The sequence below is a fragment of the Manis pentadactyla genome, chromosome 15 (assembly GCF_030020395.1).
Source record: "Manis pentadactyla isolate mManPen7 chromosome 15, mManPen7.hap1, whole genome shotgun sequence".
NCBI lineage: Eukaryota > Metazoa > Chordata > Mammalia > Pholidota > Manidae > Manis > Manis pentadactyla.
The window spans coordinates 572,287-588,486 of record NC_080033.1 but is presented as its reverse complement, the minus strand read 5'-3'; the positions used below and the strand labels follow the sequence as shown (position 1 = coordinate 588,486).

At 60.8% G+C, this 16,200-nt stretch overlaps 2 protein-coding genes across 4 annotated transcripts; one reads left to right on the top strand and one right to left on the bottom strand.

Moving 5' to 3' along the window:
• The first annotated feature begins 355 nt into the window (after positions 1 to 355).
• PTOV1 (PTOV1 extended AT-hook containing adaptor protein) lies at positions 356 to 9,001 on the top strand. The gene is made up of 13 exons (XM_036885615.2): positions 356 to 708; positions 3,255 to 3,392; positions 3,526 to 3,608; positions 3,675 to 3,732; positions 3,822 to 3,929; positions 5,126 to 5,281; positions 5,876 to 5,962; positions 6,064 to 6,137; positions 6,214 to 6,271; positions 6,582 to 6,686; positions 8,217 to 8,414; positions 8,499 to 8,568; positions 8,873 to 9,001. The coding sequence occupies exons 1-12, from the start codon at positions 538 to 540 to the stop codon at positions 8,508 to 8,510; spliced, it is 1,248 nt and encodes a 415-aa protein (XP_036741510.2). The 5' UTR covers positions 356 to 537; the 3' UTR covers positions 8,511 to 8,568; positions 8,873 to 9,001.
• Positions 9,002 to 9,723: 722 nt separating this feature from the next.
• Positions 9,724 to 15,950, bottom strand: PNKP (polynucleotide kinase 3'-phosphatase). Of its 3 annotated transcripts, none has more exons than XM_036885610.2 (17): positions 15,558 to 15,934; positions 15,149 to 15,312; positions 14,490 to 14,536; positions 13,836 to 14,132; positions 13,022 to 13,101; positions 12,880 to 12,937; positions 12,692 to 12,799; positions 12,333 to 12,461; positions 11,288 to 11,336; positions 11,132 to 11,202; positions 10,972 to 11,064; positions 10,801 to 10,897; positions 10,629 to 10,690; positions 10,288 to 10,397; positions 10,124 to 10,211; positions 9,990 to 10,051; positions 9,724 to 9,895 (listed from the first exon to the last, which is right to left on the bottom strand). In XM_036885610.2, the coding sequence occupies exons 2-17, from the start codon at positions 15,297 to 15,299 to the stop codon at positions 9,778 to 9,780; spliced, it is 1,620 nt and encodes a 539-aa protein (XP_036741505.2). In that variant the 5' UTR covers positions 15,300 to 15,312; positions 15,558 to 15,934; the 3' UTR covers positions 9,724 to 9,777. The 3 variants fall into 3 exon arrangements, with proteins under 3 accessions (XP_036741505.2, XP_036741506.2, XP_036741507.2); XM_036885611.2 differs by having other exon boundaries at positions 12,333 to 12,404; positions 15,558 to 15,918; XM_036885612.2 differs by lacking the exon at positions 9,990 to 10,051 and having other exon boundaries at positions 15,558 to 15,950.
• Positions 15,951 to 16,200: the final 250 nt, after the last annotated feature.

Below are 16,200 nucleotides of genomic sequence, written 5' to 3'. Positions count from 1 at the left end.
CGGATCCCCCGCCCCCAGGACTATTATTCCTTCCTCTCGTGTCCGGAGGTTTCTTGGTGTAGTCTCCTGGCTCCGCGGGGCAAGGTGTCCCGGTGCCGCGCCCCCACCCGGAACCAACTTGGTTCTCTTTTTCTACGTTCACCTAACCCCTCCACCCTTTGACCTGGTCGTTCCCGCCACGACCCCTTAAGTTGTTTCTCGCAGGCCCTCGGTCCCCTCTTCACTAGGTCCAGCATCCCATTTATCCTACAACGCCGCGTTCCCGCCCCCCACGCCTCTCCTTTCCCTCAGGCTCCCCCAGCCCTATTTTGGTACGCCCCGGCCACGCCCCCTCGCGGACGCTTGGTACGCGCCGCTCCCCCCCGTTAGTGGCAGTGGTTTGGCCACGGCGACCCCTCTCCAGCGGCACGTACCCTGCACTTGGTACAGCCCGGCCCGTCTCCCCAGGAGCCGCGCGTCCGCGCCTCTCAGTCGGTAGAGCTCGCAGCTTCTTGTCCGGCCCGTGACAGGTTTTAGCCCGCTCGGCCCGCGCCTGCCATGGTCCGTCCGCGCCGCGCCCCGCACCGCTCCGGTGCCGGGGGCCATCTCGGGGGCCGGGGCCGCCCTCCGCGGCCCCTCACGGTGCGCGCCGCACGCTCGCGCTCCTGGCCGGCCAGTCCCCGGGGCCCGCAGCCGCCGCGGATCCGGGCCCGCTCGGCCCCTCCCATGGTGAGCCCCCCGCCCTTTTTCCAGAGTCTTCCAAGGCCCCGCCCCCGCCGGCCCTCTCCTCGAGCTCGCGTCTTTGTCCGCCGCCGCCTCCTCTTCCAGTCTCCCGGGTGGCCCGAAGAGTGGTCCTGCCTGGGGCCGGGTTCCTCCGTGGAGTCCCCCGGGGGGTACGCGCCGGGCTCTCCCCTTTGTTACGCGTTTGGACCGGGGTGGCGGGGGTGCGGTACGGGGGCGGAGAGGGCTCAAATTACTGCTGATCCGCGGCCCGATTTAAACGCGGGTCTGGGGGCGGGCGGGCGACCGCCGGCGTGCGCGCTTGTTTTGCCAATTGGAAACTTGGTCTCCGGTCAGAAAATCTGAAAACGGGGGAGGCGGACGAGGCTGGGGGACAGCGGCGAGAGGGACCCGCCTCTTGCACTCGCGTCCAGGGGTTGCAGTTGGGGGCGTTCTTCCAAGTTCCGCACGCGTCTGCGCTGCGCCCGTGGACTGTGCACCCGAGATCTGTACGACGGCCCTGATGGGGGATGCCTTTACGGATTGCCTGCCACCAGCTCGTATCTTCAACGTAAACATGCAGTTTTGCAGGTTCCCTAAGCTACACACGCTTCCCCTAGCCTAAGATATGCATATACTTGTCAGAACTGTTAATAAGGCTTTCTTGTAGCGGAAGAACTACACATCCCGACGTTTCACGCACAGCCAAACCGTGCGCTCGCTTGCCCAAATGTGCGTTTACCTTTGGCTGTCGCTCGAACACACTGCCCCAGCGTTAGTTAGTGCATGGCATGGAGTTGTGGCAACTCTGTGCAAGCCTTAGGCAGACTCTGAGCACTTCTCAAATCCTGTACATACCCCTTCCCTCCACTGCCTTACCTACCTTCTTTTAGCACTCACATTCAGTTCAGAAGTGCTCCCTGACTCTTACCCGTGCCTAAGGTTTCCACCCTCCTTCCGAATACTAAATAGACTTCTCAATGCGATAAACAAGTCACATGTCGGAGACACAGCCGGAGTTTGCACACATCTTCCCAGATGTGAGGTTTTCTTCAGAATTGCACTTAAGTCTAGTCCTTAAATGTGGCCTTCCACTTGGATGGTGGATCCTGCTCTGGCAGGTATACCAGAGCTTTAGGCAAGCATCTCTGGTCTTTAGGTTGTAGGTCAAACATCTCTCAAGTCGTGCATGGTCAGCCAGACCTCCCAAATAAGCAGACTTTAAATACAGGGCTGTGGAGCTTACACTGACTGGGTCCTTAAGCGTGTTCACCTGTATCCTCAAACGCTCCTCTGGCTGTGTGCTTTTAACTGCATTTTTCTCAGATATTACCTGTCCCAGCTGCCCCTTCAAACCCAGAGCTTCCACACCCATTCTGCATCTCAGATACACTCTCCAGCATTGAACACAAGCTAACAAGTTCTTAGGCCAGGATGCCGTCTGGTATGATTGTCCAGATCCCAGGACCACCTGCCCAGGTGGAGAGCATGCTTGCTCAGGTTTCCTTTGCTTCCTAAGCCCCTGCAAAATAAAAATTTTCTTCATGTCATTATGCTGGGACAAAAGACGTCTGTGCTTTATAGGAAATTTGGAAAATACTTATTAGCAGTAAGACAAAAAGTGACGACTGTTGTGATTTTTTTCTGCTGCCTGGAGGCACGCACTAGTAAGGTTTTCATGGATTTCCTGCTGGCAAGCTGTTCCAGGGCCTTCCCTTGTTTGCTTTGAGATGTTTTGGTTTAAAAAAAAATAGCTGAGAGCATGCCCTGTGAGTAGAACATGTAGCTTCCCGGGGCTTTATTGCTGGAATGTTCTGGTGTTCCACAGATGCTCTCCAGAGTTGTGTTTGAGATCCCTCCCAGTGTCACACCCCTCTTTCAAAAGTCCCCGCACCTGGCTAGATCGTTCTGTTCTGTTCTGTTCGCTTCTGGTTGCCTCCTCCACTTCCCTATCAACCTGATGTGGCTGCAGCCTGGGCTGTGTGAGGGAGGAAGGGAGGGAAGGTCACGACTGCCTGGGAAGGTTGGCAGGAGCCCAAGGGAAGAGTCTGGACTTTATCTTGAGGGGCGTGGGGATCCTTGGAAGGGTTTTGAGCCGGGGACAGGTCAGAGCAAACCAGTGTGCCAGCCAGCCAGCCAGAGCCCAGGCTGGCATGTACCTTGTAGGGGTTTCCAGGCAGCCCTGGAACCCCAGGCAGCTGGCTTCTGAGCTGAGTACGGACAGAGGAACCAAGGATTGATCATGGGGAGGGCGAGTGCATGGCACCTGGCTGAAGTGGGTGGGATGGCATTCGAGGCTGAGAGCACAGCCCGGGCAAAGGCTGGAGGGAGCTCCTCTTGGGCCAGTGCTGAGGTGACAAGTAGGCTGTTGGGGGGAGGGTTCCGGGATGGTAGCAGGAAGCCTGTGGGGGTCAGCCATTTGGGACTGGATGTGGTCACGGGTTTCTGAGGGGAATATGGGGCCGAACATTGGGATGTACCCTCTCGGGTATGTGGGGGCCAGCCTGCCCCTGTAGGCCCCCCAGCCTCAGTTTCCCCACCTCCCTCTGCCGCAGCAAGGTGCTCGGGTCTTCGGGGCCCTGGGTCCCATCGGGCCCTCCTCGCCTGGGCTTGCCCTCGGGGGCCTGGCCGTCGGTGAGCACCGGCTTAGCAACAAGCTGCTGGCCTGGAGTGGCGTCCTCGAGTGGCAGGAGGTGAGCTGTCAGGTCTCTTTGTGAGTCCCCGCGGGGGCTGGGCGCTGTCCCTGAGGGTCCCCTCTGCCCCTCGGGTGGGGGCAGGTGCAGGTATTTAGGCTGTGTCCAGTGACCCTTCCCATTCTCGCCACAGAAGCGCAGACCCTACTCTGACTCCACTGCGAAACTGAAGCGAGTGCTCCCCTGTCAGGCCTACGTGAACCAGGGCGAGAACCTGTGAGTGCCTGGGCAGTGGGCGGGAGCTGGGTGGTCTTTGCCCCCCTGACCCCTTCCTCTCCACAGGGAGACTGACCAGTGGCCGCAGAAGCTGATCATGCAGCTGATCCCGCAGCAGCTGCTGGTGAGAGCCACCCCCTGCCCACCCTGGCCCTCCCCCCAGCACCCCGTGCCCACCCTGCAGTGACCTGGCTGTCCCCTTGCTGCCCCCAGACCACCCTGGGCCCGCTGTTCCGCAACTCCCAGCTGGCACAGTTCCACTTCACCAACCGAGACTGCGACTCCCTCAAGGGACTGTGCCGTGTCATGGGCAACGGCTTTGTGAGTAGCCGGCGGCAGGCGGGGGGTGAGGGTCAGGCCAGGGGCAGGGGGCCGGTGTCCTGGGTGGTCCCTCCTGAGGGGTCTTGGGGAATGAACCTCTTGTGGCATCTCAGTTCCTGGCTATAAATTAGGATCTCGGAAATGCTCCCCAGTAGAGCAGAGGGAAGGAGTCCCCTGTCCTTGGGCTCAGAGATGGCCACTGGGGTGTCGCTGAGTAGAGAAAGCTGGCCCTCCTGGGACCCAGGCGCCTGCTGCGGCCACAGCATGTGGTTGGGACCTGCTGAATGGGGAAAGAGGTCAGGATTTGGCTGCCAGACAGCAAGGAGAGACGAGCGCAGTATGGTCTGTACAGCCCTGAGGCCTGGGCCCTGGTGGCAGCAGCAGCCCCTGCAGGGAGGTCCGCTTGTGGAAGGGGCAGGTCCCAGGGCTGGGTGGGCTCCACGTGGGAACACATCATCTGCCAGGTTGCTCAGAGGACTCAGCCGCAGGATCCCTGCCAGTCCTTGGTCTCCTCTGGGACAGGCCCCGCCCCCGCCTGGCTGCCACCTCCAGGTGTTGTGTGCGCCGTGGCCCCCCTGGGTGGGCTGGCCGCACCCTGGGCCAGGTTCCCCAAGCGAGTGCTCCAAGCTTGGGCCTGGGGACCAGAGAAGCCAGGGGACCGTGCCGGGCAGAGGTCCGGGAGGTGTTCTCAGAGGCGCTCGCCCCTTTGTCCGACCTCCCAGTGGAGACATCAGGTCATGTTCTCCCACGTCCTCTGGCAGCACCAGGATCTCATGTAACAAATGTTGACATGGCTCTTTGTATGCTGTTGTTAAGCTGCTTTACAGATGAGGAAACAGGTCTGGAAACACGAAGTAACCTGCCCTAGGTCCACAGCTGGGCAGAAGGGGCTGGGTTCTGCCCAGGCCCACCTGGCGGTCCCTGGCTCTGTGGGTCAGGGCTGGGATCAGGAGGGTGTATGACAGGAAGTGGAGCCCCCCAGGGTGCTCCCACCACAGCCATGGGTCCCAGGCCCTGGCCCTGACCTCGGAGTTCACATGCTCTGGGAATGACTTGTTTTGGCCTTAGGCCCCTCATGTCAGACCGTGTGTCCGCTCTGAGGATTTCTGTCGCATGGTGGCCCCCACCCTGTAGACAGGGCAGCCTCAGCTTCTGGGCAGTACCCAGAGGGCCCTGACCTGCTGGCCCTCCTGCAGGCGGGCTGCATGCTCTTCCCCCACATCTCGCCCTGCGAGGTGCGTGTGCTCATGCTCCTCTACTCGTCCAAGAAGAAGATCTTCATGGGCCTCATCCCCTACGACCAGAGCGGCTTCGTCAACGCCATCCGGCAGGTCATCACCACGCGCAAACAGGTGTGTCTTCGGAGTCCAGGCCAGCCCGCGAGCCCCCGTCAGCAGGCCTGTTGGGAGGCTTTGAAGGGCTTGAGGGATGACATGGTGGTTCCTGACGGGGGACGCCGTGTGGGGAGGAAGGCAGGTGGGCGGCTTATTGTGGGGAGTGCTGGTGTGGGGCTGAAAGGCACTGGAGGGTGATCACATGTCCTGGTCATGCCTTACCAAGTACTAATAGTGTCTCCTTAAAGTGTCCCCGTTTGTGCAACAGATTATATGGTTCTCTGGTTCTCAGAGGCAGACCCTGTGGGTTCCCCAGGCTGAGGGGCTGGGACTTGTTCCAGGGCACTTGGGATCCACAGGAGGTCTGAGCAGGTGAGGGGCAGGGCCAGCTCTGGGGAGTCCTCAGGGGCTGCGGACACACTGGAGACCGAGAAACCAGGAAAGAGGCCGAGATGAGTCTCTAGGCAGCCGTGACTGGGCTGGGCCTGTGGGGCAGGCGGTGGACAGGCCTGGGACTCGGGCTGGGCAGGGAAGAAGGGCTGGGAGGGGCCTGGGTCTCCACTGGTTTCCTAGTGCCTCCTGGGGCCTCGGCCCATCTGTTTCCTCCCGTAGGCAGTGGGACCTGGTGGCGTCGCTGGCCCAGTGCAGATTGTTAACAACAAGTTCCTGGCGTGGAGTGGAGTCATGGAATGGCAGGAGGTGAGTCCTGGGGTGGCCTGGGTGACCTCAGTACCAGTATGTCCTTGCTGACTCGGGGCGCCTCCCACTCCTGATGTCTCCCCTCTTCCTCTCCCCAAAAGCCCAGGCCTGAGCCCAACAGTCGGGCCAAGAGGTGGCTGCCATCGCACATCTACGTGAACCAAGGCGAGATCCTGTGAGTGCTGGGCTGGGGCCAGAGGCGGCGTCTCGGTGGGGCCTGGCCTCCTGACCCTTGTCTCCCGTGCCCTCAGGAGGACTGAGCAGTGGCCCAGGAAGCTGTACATGCAGCTCATCCCGCAGCAGCTGCTGGTGAGAGTGGGGGCCGCCCGGCAGGGCAGGTTCTAGACCTCCGGCCACGGGGCAGGGCCCAGTGCCTTTCCCCAAGAAGGGGACCCTTGAGTTGCCTGCCGGAATAGGAGAGCGTTCTGGGTGGGGGAACAGCGTGTGCAGGGCTCTGTAGCTGGAGGCTGGCAGGTGGGGGGAGCTGAGACAGACGGGGCTGAGGTCTGAGCCAGGGTGAGGCCTGCAGACCTGGTGCGGCTGCCGCCCTGGGGTGGGTCAGAGGCCGGCTCAGGCGCGCCGGGCCCGGCGCCTCATGGAGCTGCTGGCCTCCTCGCAGACCACACTGGTGCCGCTCTTCCGGAACTCCCGCCTGGTGCAGTTCCACTTCACCAAGGACCTAGAGACGCTGAAGAGCCTGTGCCGGATCATGGACAACGGCTTCGTAAGTGGCGCCAAGGCCAGGCCAAGCCAAGCCAGTGGGAAAGGCCCCACGGGCAGGCCCAGCCCTGCTCGGTATCCAAAACCAAAAATGAACGACGGGGGTGTCCTCAAAACTGGCTGGGGGAGAGTGCCAGCAGCCCGCGGTGATAGCATGCTTGCCAAGAGTCTGCACGCCTGCTGGCTCTGGTCCTTGTGACTCCCCAAGGGTGCTGAGCTGTCCTGACCCACTTTACAGATGGGGAAACCGAGGCTGGGAGGCAGTGCCAGGAGGGGCCGGGTGGGCTTGCCCCCAGTCTGAAGCAGGCCTGCAGAGGCTGGCCCAGCTGCTGCTGCCTTTGCTCAGAGCTGGGGTGGGGGCGTTGACAGCACTGAGCCTGCCCTGTGCTCCCAGGTCCCTGTGGGCCACCTTCCTCCGGCTCCCCTCCTTGGGGACAGGGCACTGTCACTCCAGGTGTTCTAATGGAAAACCAGAGGCTCTGCAAGGCCCCTGGCTGGGAGATCTGTCTGTCCCCAGCCCGAGCGCTTACAGCGCCTGGCGACCGCCCTCCAGTGGGTCTCAGCCGAGTCCTTTCCTCTCTCTGCCTGTTTCTCCTTCTGTGAGGTGAGGAGGGTTGGGCTCTGCTGCTTCTGAAACCACAGTTGTCACCGTCCACTTTTTAGGTGTTGGGGATACCCGGCAAACGTCTCCCTAGGCACCTGAGGGCATGCTTCCCTTTAACTCAGCTCAGGGAGTCACGGCTGGGCAGTTGTGCATTTGAGGGGCTGGTCGTGTTTAAAAGCACAGAATTCCCTCAGGGAGGCCTCTGAAGGCCTTGGGTACCAGGGTGGCCTCCCCAGCTCTCCCAGGCTTCCGTGTCAGGCTGTCGGCTTAGGGGCATGCGATGAAGCCATGTGTCCCAGGGGGGCACGGCTTCCCCTGGCTCGGGGCCTGCGAGTACTGGAGCTCAGCCTTGGTTTGCCCCGAGATGGGGGTGGTGACCCCTGGGCTATGGAAGGCGGGGGCTGGTGAGACGGACCGGGAGCACTTGGTCCTCCGTGCCCATTGGCATTGCAGCCATTGTGACCTCAGTTTCAGATCTGCACTGTGGCAGCCGCCACCACTGTGGGCAGGGGTAGCAGGTTCCAGTGCTGGGGCTGCCTCGGGGGGGTGCACGATGCGGGGTTGCCTTGGGGCCGGGGCTGATCTGCCTGCTGCAAGCCTGGTGCCGTCTTGGGTGTGTTCTGTACACGTGCCACCAGTGGCACCCCCACCACAGTGGGGAGCTTGTGGGAACAACTCCTGTGCAGGTTCCCCTGTGCAGAGCCCGTCTTGTGCCTGGGCAGTTGTCTCTCTCGGCTTATCTCCTTGTCCCCAAATGGGAGTGACATCAGGGCTGTGAGGACAGAGCAGTTAGGATGTGCCTGGCTTGCAGTGAGCTCCATGGGGCCAGCCGTGTCTGAGGGATGCCGGCCCGTGTATCCTGAGCCCGTCGCGACGGGGAGGAGCACCCGTGCCAGGGGCCAGCCCGACACTGCGCTCTGCTCCTGCCAGGCCGGCTGTGTGCACTTCTCCTACAAGGCCTCCTGCGAGGTGCGCGTGCTCATGCTCCTGTACTCCTCGGAGAAGAAGATCTTCATCGGCCTCATCCCCCATGACCAGAGCAACTTTGTCAACGGCATCCGGCGTGTCATTGCCAACCAGCAGCAGGTCCTGCAGCGGAACCTGGAGCAGGAGCAGCAGCAGCGAGGGGTGAGCGGCAGGCCAGGCCCCACAGCCTGCTCGTGCCCACCTGCCCTCACTGCTGATGCCTCTCCCTGGCTTCCTCCCCAACAGATGGGGGGGTAGTGGCCGTCCGCAGGCTGGGCCCCTCCAGGAGTCACAGACGAGGCCCCCGCCGAGACTGGTGAGTGGCAACCAGGTCGAGTGCAGGATGGACCCTCAGCCGTGCCTGAGGTTCGGGAAGAGGTAGCGTGACCCTGGCCTTGAGAAGGACAGAGTGAGGCACTACAGCCCCCAGCAGCGCCAGGCCTCCTGGGACATTCAAGCCTCCCCTCCCCCAGGAGGTGACTGGGGCAGGGAGTGGGCTCTTCCCCAGTCCTTGGGGGGGGGGGTCCCAGAGGCTCATGGGTCATACAGCAGGGCACGGGAGGCCCAGGGGCTGCTGGGAGCCCACGTCCAGCCCCTCTCACTGTGCCCCCTGCCCCCAGGTCACATGCTTCTGAGCAGGGGCCCCTGGGGACTGCAACTGCCCAGCGAGATGGAGGACAGTGTCCTGAGATGTCTCCAGGGACATTCCCCACCCCTGTACGTTTCCCCATTAAAGTCTTAAAAGCTCACTGTCCACTGTGTTAAACTGTCCGGATGCCCTGGCTGGGGAGAGGCCAAGCCCCGCCCAGGGCAGAGTCCCAGACCTGAACACCGTCAGTTCCCCAGAATGCTGAGTCTGGCTAGACAGGACCTGGGAATAGTGTCCTTGCCAACAGCGTCGCCTGTGCCGGGAGGGGGCAGTGCAATCCACAGAGCTGCCAGTGCGGGTTGGTGGGTAGGGTCGTCAGCGCCTGTGCGCAGCCGGGGTGCCATGCCCCCAGGTTCCAGCAGTTGCTTGGGGTGCCGCCAGGCCGCTGTCCTTGGTCCTTCTAGACCCAGCAGGCCTTGCTTCGCTAGAAGCAAATACAAGGGAGAGCCAGGCGGGGGTGGGGTGGGGGGGACTTGCCTCCGGGGGTGCTCGTGTGCCGCAGGACCCTGCTGGAGCCCGGGGCCGTGTCCAGTGGGCAGTTTCTCACTTACAGTATCTGAGCTCCAGCTCTTGTCAGGGTCACGTGCCAGGCTTGCCAAACCCGGGGTGGGTCATGCAGGCTTGTCAGCAGCTCTGCAGCTGGGCAGCCACATGCAGATAAGAGCCCCACTTGGGGCCCGCCATCTGGGGTTCCCAACCCGCGGCCACAGCCTGAGAAGCCCCATCCCGCCTCGGGAGCGGCGGTGGTCCCAGCAGTGCCTACCCTGGCAACCCCAGGGGCGGCCATGTGGACCACCCTTCCACAGCACAGGCTGGCCAAGCTTGCTGAAAACCAGTTTATTGTGGGGGGTGGGGGGGGTGGGGGTGTAGGGCGGCTCAGCCCTCCGAGAACTGGCGGTACAGCCGCTCCAGCTGTGGGGCCACGTTCAGCCAGAAAGGGATTTCCAGGATCACCGAGAAGCCTTCAGCCAGCGTCGGGGCCTCGAACTGCTTCCTGCCAGCAGAGGGTGAGGAGGGTGGTCAGGCTGGGGACGCCCAGCCCGGCCCCTGGTGCTTGCTTGTGGGGGGGCTTGGGGGGGGGTGCCTACCTGTAGCCGAACATGACAACGTCGGACACGGGGGCGTGAGAGGAGCCCGTCATCTCCCGGAACTGCAGGGGCAGAGGTCGGGCTGGTCAGACCCAGACGGTGGGGAGCGCAGGGGGCAGGGGGATGGCGCTCACCCGGTTGTTGTGGCGGGCCTGCTCCAGGGTGGCGCTGAAGAGGAAGCAGCGGCAGGGGACGCCTGCTCCGCGGGCGCACTTGATGAACCTGCGACACAGGGAGGTGCCGGCTGGTAAGGGGCTCTGGGCCGTGCCTACGGAGGCCTCCCCTACGGCCCTGGTACCTGGCCCGGCTCGGGGGGTCGGGGTTTGTGTTATCAATCACAACCCGCTTCCTCTGCTCTAGGGCTGCCTCACACTTGGCCACGCAGCGCTGCCACGAGCCAAGAGCGTCCTGGGGGCAGACAGCAAGTCATGAACGGGTTAGGAGGGGCAGGGTGGCAGACCCAGAAAAAGGAGCGTAGGTTGAGGGTGGGAGACAGGGATACACCGGAAGGAGGTTTGGGGGAGCGGAGACCAGAGGAGGAGAAGGCAGAGGCGGGAGGCAGCTGGGAGAAAACCAGGGTGGGGGAGGCCGCGGGGCTGCAGAGCCAGAGGGGCCACTGCGCTCAGCCCAGACACCCACCCTGTTCACGTGGACGTATCCAGCTGACACGAGATGCTCCTGCAGGAAGGTGGACTTCCCAGCTGTGAGGGAGGCGGCGTCAGCGGAGCCCGAGACCAAGCCCGGGGGTGGGGGTGGGGGTGGGGGTGGGGGTGGGAGCTGCCTGGGGAGGGCAGGGGTCAGGGTATCTCACCCCCGGGAAATCCCACGGCGACAACCACCTCAGGGTCAGAGCTGAGGAGGGAGCTCGCCTCAGGAAGGCAGCGTGGCCCTGTGGGGGGGACAGTCCTCTGGGAAGGGCGGCCGTGATGAGGGGGGTCTCCATCCCACCCCCATGCCTCCCACTCCACTGGGCGGGCCTCACCGGGTCAAAGGCTGGGAGACTGAAGCTGGACACAGGCCACTTGAGAAAGAACTCCTCCGGTGTAGCAAAAGGCAGGCCAAGGTTGAGGGCAAACTGGGGGTGAGGGCAGAGGTCAGGGAGGGTTGACGCCTGGGCTCGGGGTGGGGTACAGGGGCCTCACCAGGCGGTCTGCACAGGAGAAGTCTTTCTTCTTCCGCCCAGGGGCCCAGTTGGCTGGGCGTCCGGCTGCGTCTGTAACACACGGAGGACACACCCCATCTCTACCAGCACCCTGGGGCCCACAGCCCACCCACTCCCCCCAGCCCCAGGCCCTTACCTCCTACAAAGACGCTGTCCCCGATGGAGATGGGCATTCCCTCGTTGGCCTGGGAAGAGTCAGTGCGAACAGGCAGTGAGGAGCCTACTGCCAATCAGTTCCCCTAAAGCACCGGGTTCCTCCGGGAGTCTGAGCTTGGCCTGGCACCTGTGTGAGGCCTGACCTCCGACCTCTCATGCCGCACATGCGATCCGTCAGCAAATCCTGTTGGTCCCCTCCCCTGCCACTTCCATCCCGGACTACTGAAACACCTTGCCGGTCCGATTCCGCCCTGGCCCGTCTGCTCCCCACATGACCACCAGAGGGCGTTGGTTCCCATTTAGGGCTCCTCCCAACCCAGGTGGATGCCTCACTCAGAGAAAAAGCCACATCCTCACAGGGTGGTGGGGGGGCAGAAGGCCTTACACAACCGGACCCCTCCTTGCTCTCTGACCCCATGCCCTGCCCTCTCCCCGTCCCCACACTCAGGTCCAGCCAAAGGGACTTCCTCACTGTACCTAAACACACCAGGCCTCAAGACCTTTTCACTTGCTGCTATTCCCACCTGGGAATATCTTTCTAGATACACACAGGACTCCCTCCCTCACCAGCTGTAGACCTTTACTCAAATGGCATCTGAGCGAGGCCTTCCCTGAGCACAGTAGGTAAAAGGGCACCCTTGCTTCCCACCCACAATTTGACACATTAGTCTACGTTATAATCGGTCACCCTCACTGGTATGCAAGTGTCCTGGGAGCTGGCAGGTCTGTCTTGTTCACTAATATCTTTAGCTCAAGAAGCTGTTGAACTTCAGAACAAATGCACACGAATGAACGAACTGGGTGATAGTTCTCAGTCACTGTTTTTCATTTTAAGAGCATTGGCCTTGTATACCAACACTAGGACATGACTGCTAAAAATGGAGAAGATAAAGGACCAGGGCAGGAGATGAGTTAAAGAGGCCAAACACCAGAGACCTGGAGTGGGCAGGCTAGGTAGAGAGTGTGGGGCTGCAGAGACAGAAGAGGAGGGCAAGTGGAGGCCTGAGCGAGAGGCTGCAGCTCACCTGCTCCTGCAGATGGTCCCACATGCCAATCACTGGCTTCCGGTACAAGCCTGCGTTCGTGGCCACCAGCACCTGTGGACAGGACAGCGGTCTGACTCCATCCCTGGCTCCTCCTCGAGCACCTGGGTCCTTTAAGGGCACAGGGGTACCCAGGATGCTATCCCAACCCTCACCAATCCAAAGAGAGCTTCCAGCATCCCCAGAAATCCCTGTTGTGGGTGGGTTTGCCAGAACTCTACCGGCTCCCCCACTCCCAGTCACCCAGGATCTCTGCCCCGCACAGCCCCAAATGGCTCTCAGGCCCTCTTTCTGGGCCCCTGCCCTCAGCGTAACCCTTCAGGCTCCCTCGAAAGCCATACCTGAAGTGGGACCCCCAGCTTTTCCACCACAGCCTCCACCTTGCCCTTGAACTCCTCTACAGGCAGCTTCCCACGCCCAATCCCCATCTGGTTGGTGAAGACCACCAGCTGGGGAGCAGAAGGATGTCACTTAGTGTCCTCACCAGAGCCCCCGCCTGCCTGGCGCCCTGGCCACTGCGCACACGCACCTTGTAGCCTTCGGCATCCAGTTCTCGTAGCTTCCGCGGAATCTCCAGGTACAAGACCCTGTGGGGGGAGGGGCGGGGAAGCATTAAGGTGACCTGGGGCCTGAAGGGGGCCCCACTCACCCTTTCTCCTGCCTCGTATCACCTCCAGTCACTGGGGCCAGTGGGAAAGACCTTCCCAGAGCGTGTGGTGATGAGGGTCCCATCCAGATCAAAGCCGGCCACCTGGCATCCAGAAAAGGGGAACAGTAGCACTGTTACGCCTCTGATCCCCCCTGACTCATGGCTGGTTCACATCAATCCTGCAAAGGCAGGGACTATGACCGCCCGCCCCTTCCGGGTGGGGAAACCGAGTCACAGGGTGCCTACACATCTTACACAAGGACAAGGCACAGTAGGGACACATCCCCGACACTCTAGACCACAGCCTGAGCTCTTTACTCTGCGGTCTCTTGGTCCTCCTCAACCCCTCAGTGTTCCAATCTTTAAAAGGGAGTTTATATCCTTCCTACCCGCCTTCCCGGAGCTTCTCTGCCTCAGAATACTAATAACCCTGAAAATAAAAACAGGAGCTAGGTTTTGTTTGCATGCCAATGGCACGTCAGGGACTGTGCCACCCGCTTTTCACGAATTCATCATTTTACTGGTGAGAGATTTGAGGCTCGGTAACTTGGTATAAAAGCACTTCGACTCAGTCAAGTCTCTCTGTTCCTAAGAAATGCTCGTTTTCATAGCTCCTGCTGAGCTGATCACGATCACTGCCATGGTTACTAGGCAGTTACTGTAGGTCCGGCAGATGACACACATCGCTTACAACAATACCTGAATTTGTCAGCAAGTCCATTTCTCAGAAGACTAAGTGGAAGCGGTTGAATGACCTGCCCAGAGGCACACAGCAAAAACTTGGGGTTGAGTCCCCAGTCTGTGGGGGAATCCCTCCGCCTCAGCTTGGCCCTAACCTTGCCCCGGGGCTTCACTCCAGGTGATGTGAAAACCAGCAGCTTCTCGAAGCTCTCCCATCCAGGGGATGACTTCCGCATCCGCTTTATCTGCGGCTCAACATCCTCCTCTTCTGGGACCACTGGAGGGCTGCCCGGTGGAGTGTCTGGCTGGGATTCTGGCGTGCAGGCCTCTTTCCAGCGCAAGGTCAGCGGGTGGAGGCCGTTGACCAAATACAGGGTGTCCCCCACGCCTAGAGAGCCCTCCGACCCCGGGTTCAGCTGCTGGGTTCCGGCAGTTGAGGGGTTAACTCCCAGCTGCAAGAAAAGAGGGAGGAACGGGAGACTAGTTCCGCCCCTACCGGTAACCTCCCCCAATCACATAACCGGGGAAAGGACTTGCCTTTCTCCACCAGCCAATGAGGCCCTTAAACCCTGCCTCTTGAGACTGTGTACCACCAATCAGGGGTTTGGAAAAGTCACAGGCGTCCATCGTTATACAATTTAAACGTGGACGGATACCCCGTGGAAGCTGGCAAAATTTAGCGACTTTACCAGCCACGCCCTCTTTCCTCCCTGCCAGATTTTTTGCGATGGGCCTGTTCCCTGCTGGGTTGCGATACCTCCCTGACCCAACCCCGCGATCCCTGATGCCCCTTGCTGAGGAACTGGTACCTGTTTCACGGAGACGGTCCGACTCTCCACGTCTGCGACCAGCTCCACTGAGGGTTGAGTGAGTGGAATCAGAATGCATCCTTGTGTGATTTGCCTCCCTTAGTACTGGGGAACATGGCCAGCTTCAGGTCACAGGATAGGGCTACAGCATCCATTCAGGAGGAGGGGGCAGTATTTCTAAATAGGATTGGCTAACTCCTTGCAGTAGCCAGATAAAGGCCTTAGGATTGACTGTGACGTTGATCCTCCCCAAGGGATAGGGAGGGCATTTTTCTGTATAGAATGGCTTCTTCATGAGTGGCCAGGTGCAGTTCCTTGGCTTGGCCCCTTAGCAACATGCACTTTTCTCCTTAGGATCGTCTCTCTTTGACAAGGGTCAGGACTTGACTCAAACCTTTACGGTGAGCACGCTCTGCCCAGTGACAACTGTCTTCGGGACTGGCTCCATCTCCTCCCCGAGTCTGGCTAGTTTCAGGTCAGGCACAGCCTGTCTCTTCCTGTGCTCCCTAGAGGGCACCTACCAACGTCAAGATTGGCTGCACCACGCAATCCCGCCTGGTGGCCAAGTATGTCCTTAACTGGATTGCTGTCCATCTTCCCTAAAGGCTGTGTTCCCGCTCCGGGACCACCACAACCCCTCTAGCTCAGGCCCCGCCCACCTTGGTTTCTGGAGCACTTCCGGTCGGTAACCTGGGTCAAAGGTCCCCGGCCCAGGACCAGGGCCTGCCCGTCCGAGGGCAGGAAGATGGGCGGCGCATCCCCAAGGGGGCTCTCCAGCCACAGGCGGCCGTGGGTCTCCACCGCGGCCATCCCGGTGGCAGGCCTAAGGGAAGTAGATGAATAGGTTTGAGAAGTAGCTGCTGCAGGAAGCCCCGCCTCCTCTCTACCGCTCCACCAGTTCCCTTAATCCGCTAGTCTTCGGAAATCCCGCCCACTGGCCGGCCCCGGCCTCGCGCTGTTTCCCTGGCGACGACGCCCCGCTCAGGCCCTTGGGAGAGCTTAGACCCCTAAGGCCTAGGGCAAAGGCCTAGAACCTCGCGTGCACCCCCAACTTGACCCCAAGCTCACCCGTGCCCCCCGGTCGGGCTCACTTGCTACTTCCGACCACTGAAGTCCTGTCCGAGGCACTATGCCCGCAACTCCGCCGCCGGATTTCTCCGTTCCTCGGCGAACGGAAATGACTCGTCCTACCGAAGCGGGCGAGTCTTTGGCTCCTCCCACATTAGCCCCACCCTTCCGGATCGCGGGCCCTTACGGTCCCTCCGCAGATCTGACCTTCATCTCTCCTGCTGCAGTGGCAGGCTCAGACCAGTAGGGAGAGGTGTTCTGTTCACATTTTCCTATTTCCACGTTGAACTCTACTTTTCATCCTCTTAGTTACAGCGGGAGGAAATTCTCTTGTCCACTTGGTAATCATTGAGAGTTAAAGATACCCTGACCTGACCCCTGACAGCACCCCAGGCCCTCAATGCCGCAATTTTCTCATTTAGTCGGGATAACCGTTTTTCACTTCGTGGGGTTACTTGTAAGATTAAAGGAGTTAACGTATGTAAATAACTTATAAAATGTTTGGCTGGCAGTTCGCCCTGTTTAAATCTTGTCTATTACTAGCATTCCTCTGGCAGTGATCCGATAGGAGATGGAGATTCCATGTACCTAACATAGTCCTAACCTCGCACCAGGTGCCACTGGTTCTCTAACCTCCAGATCT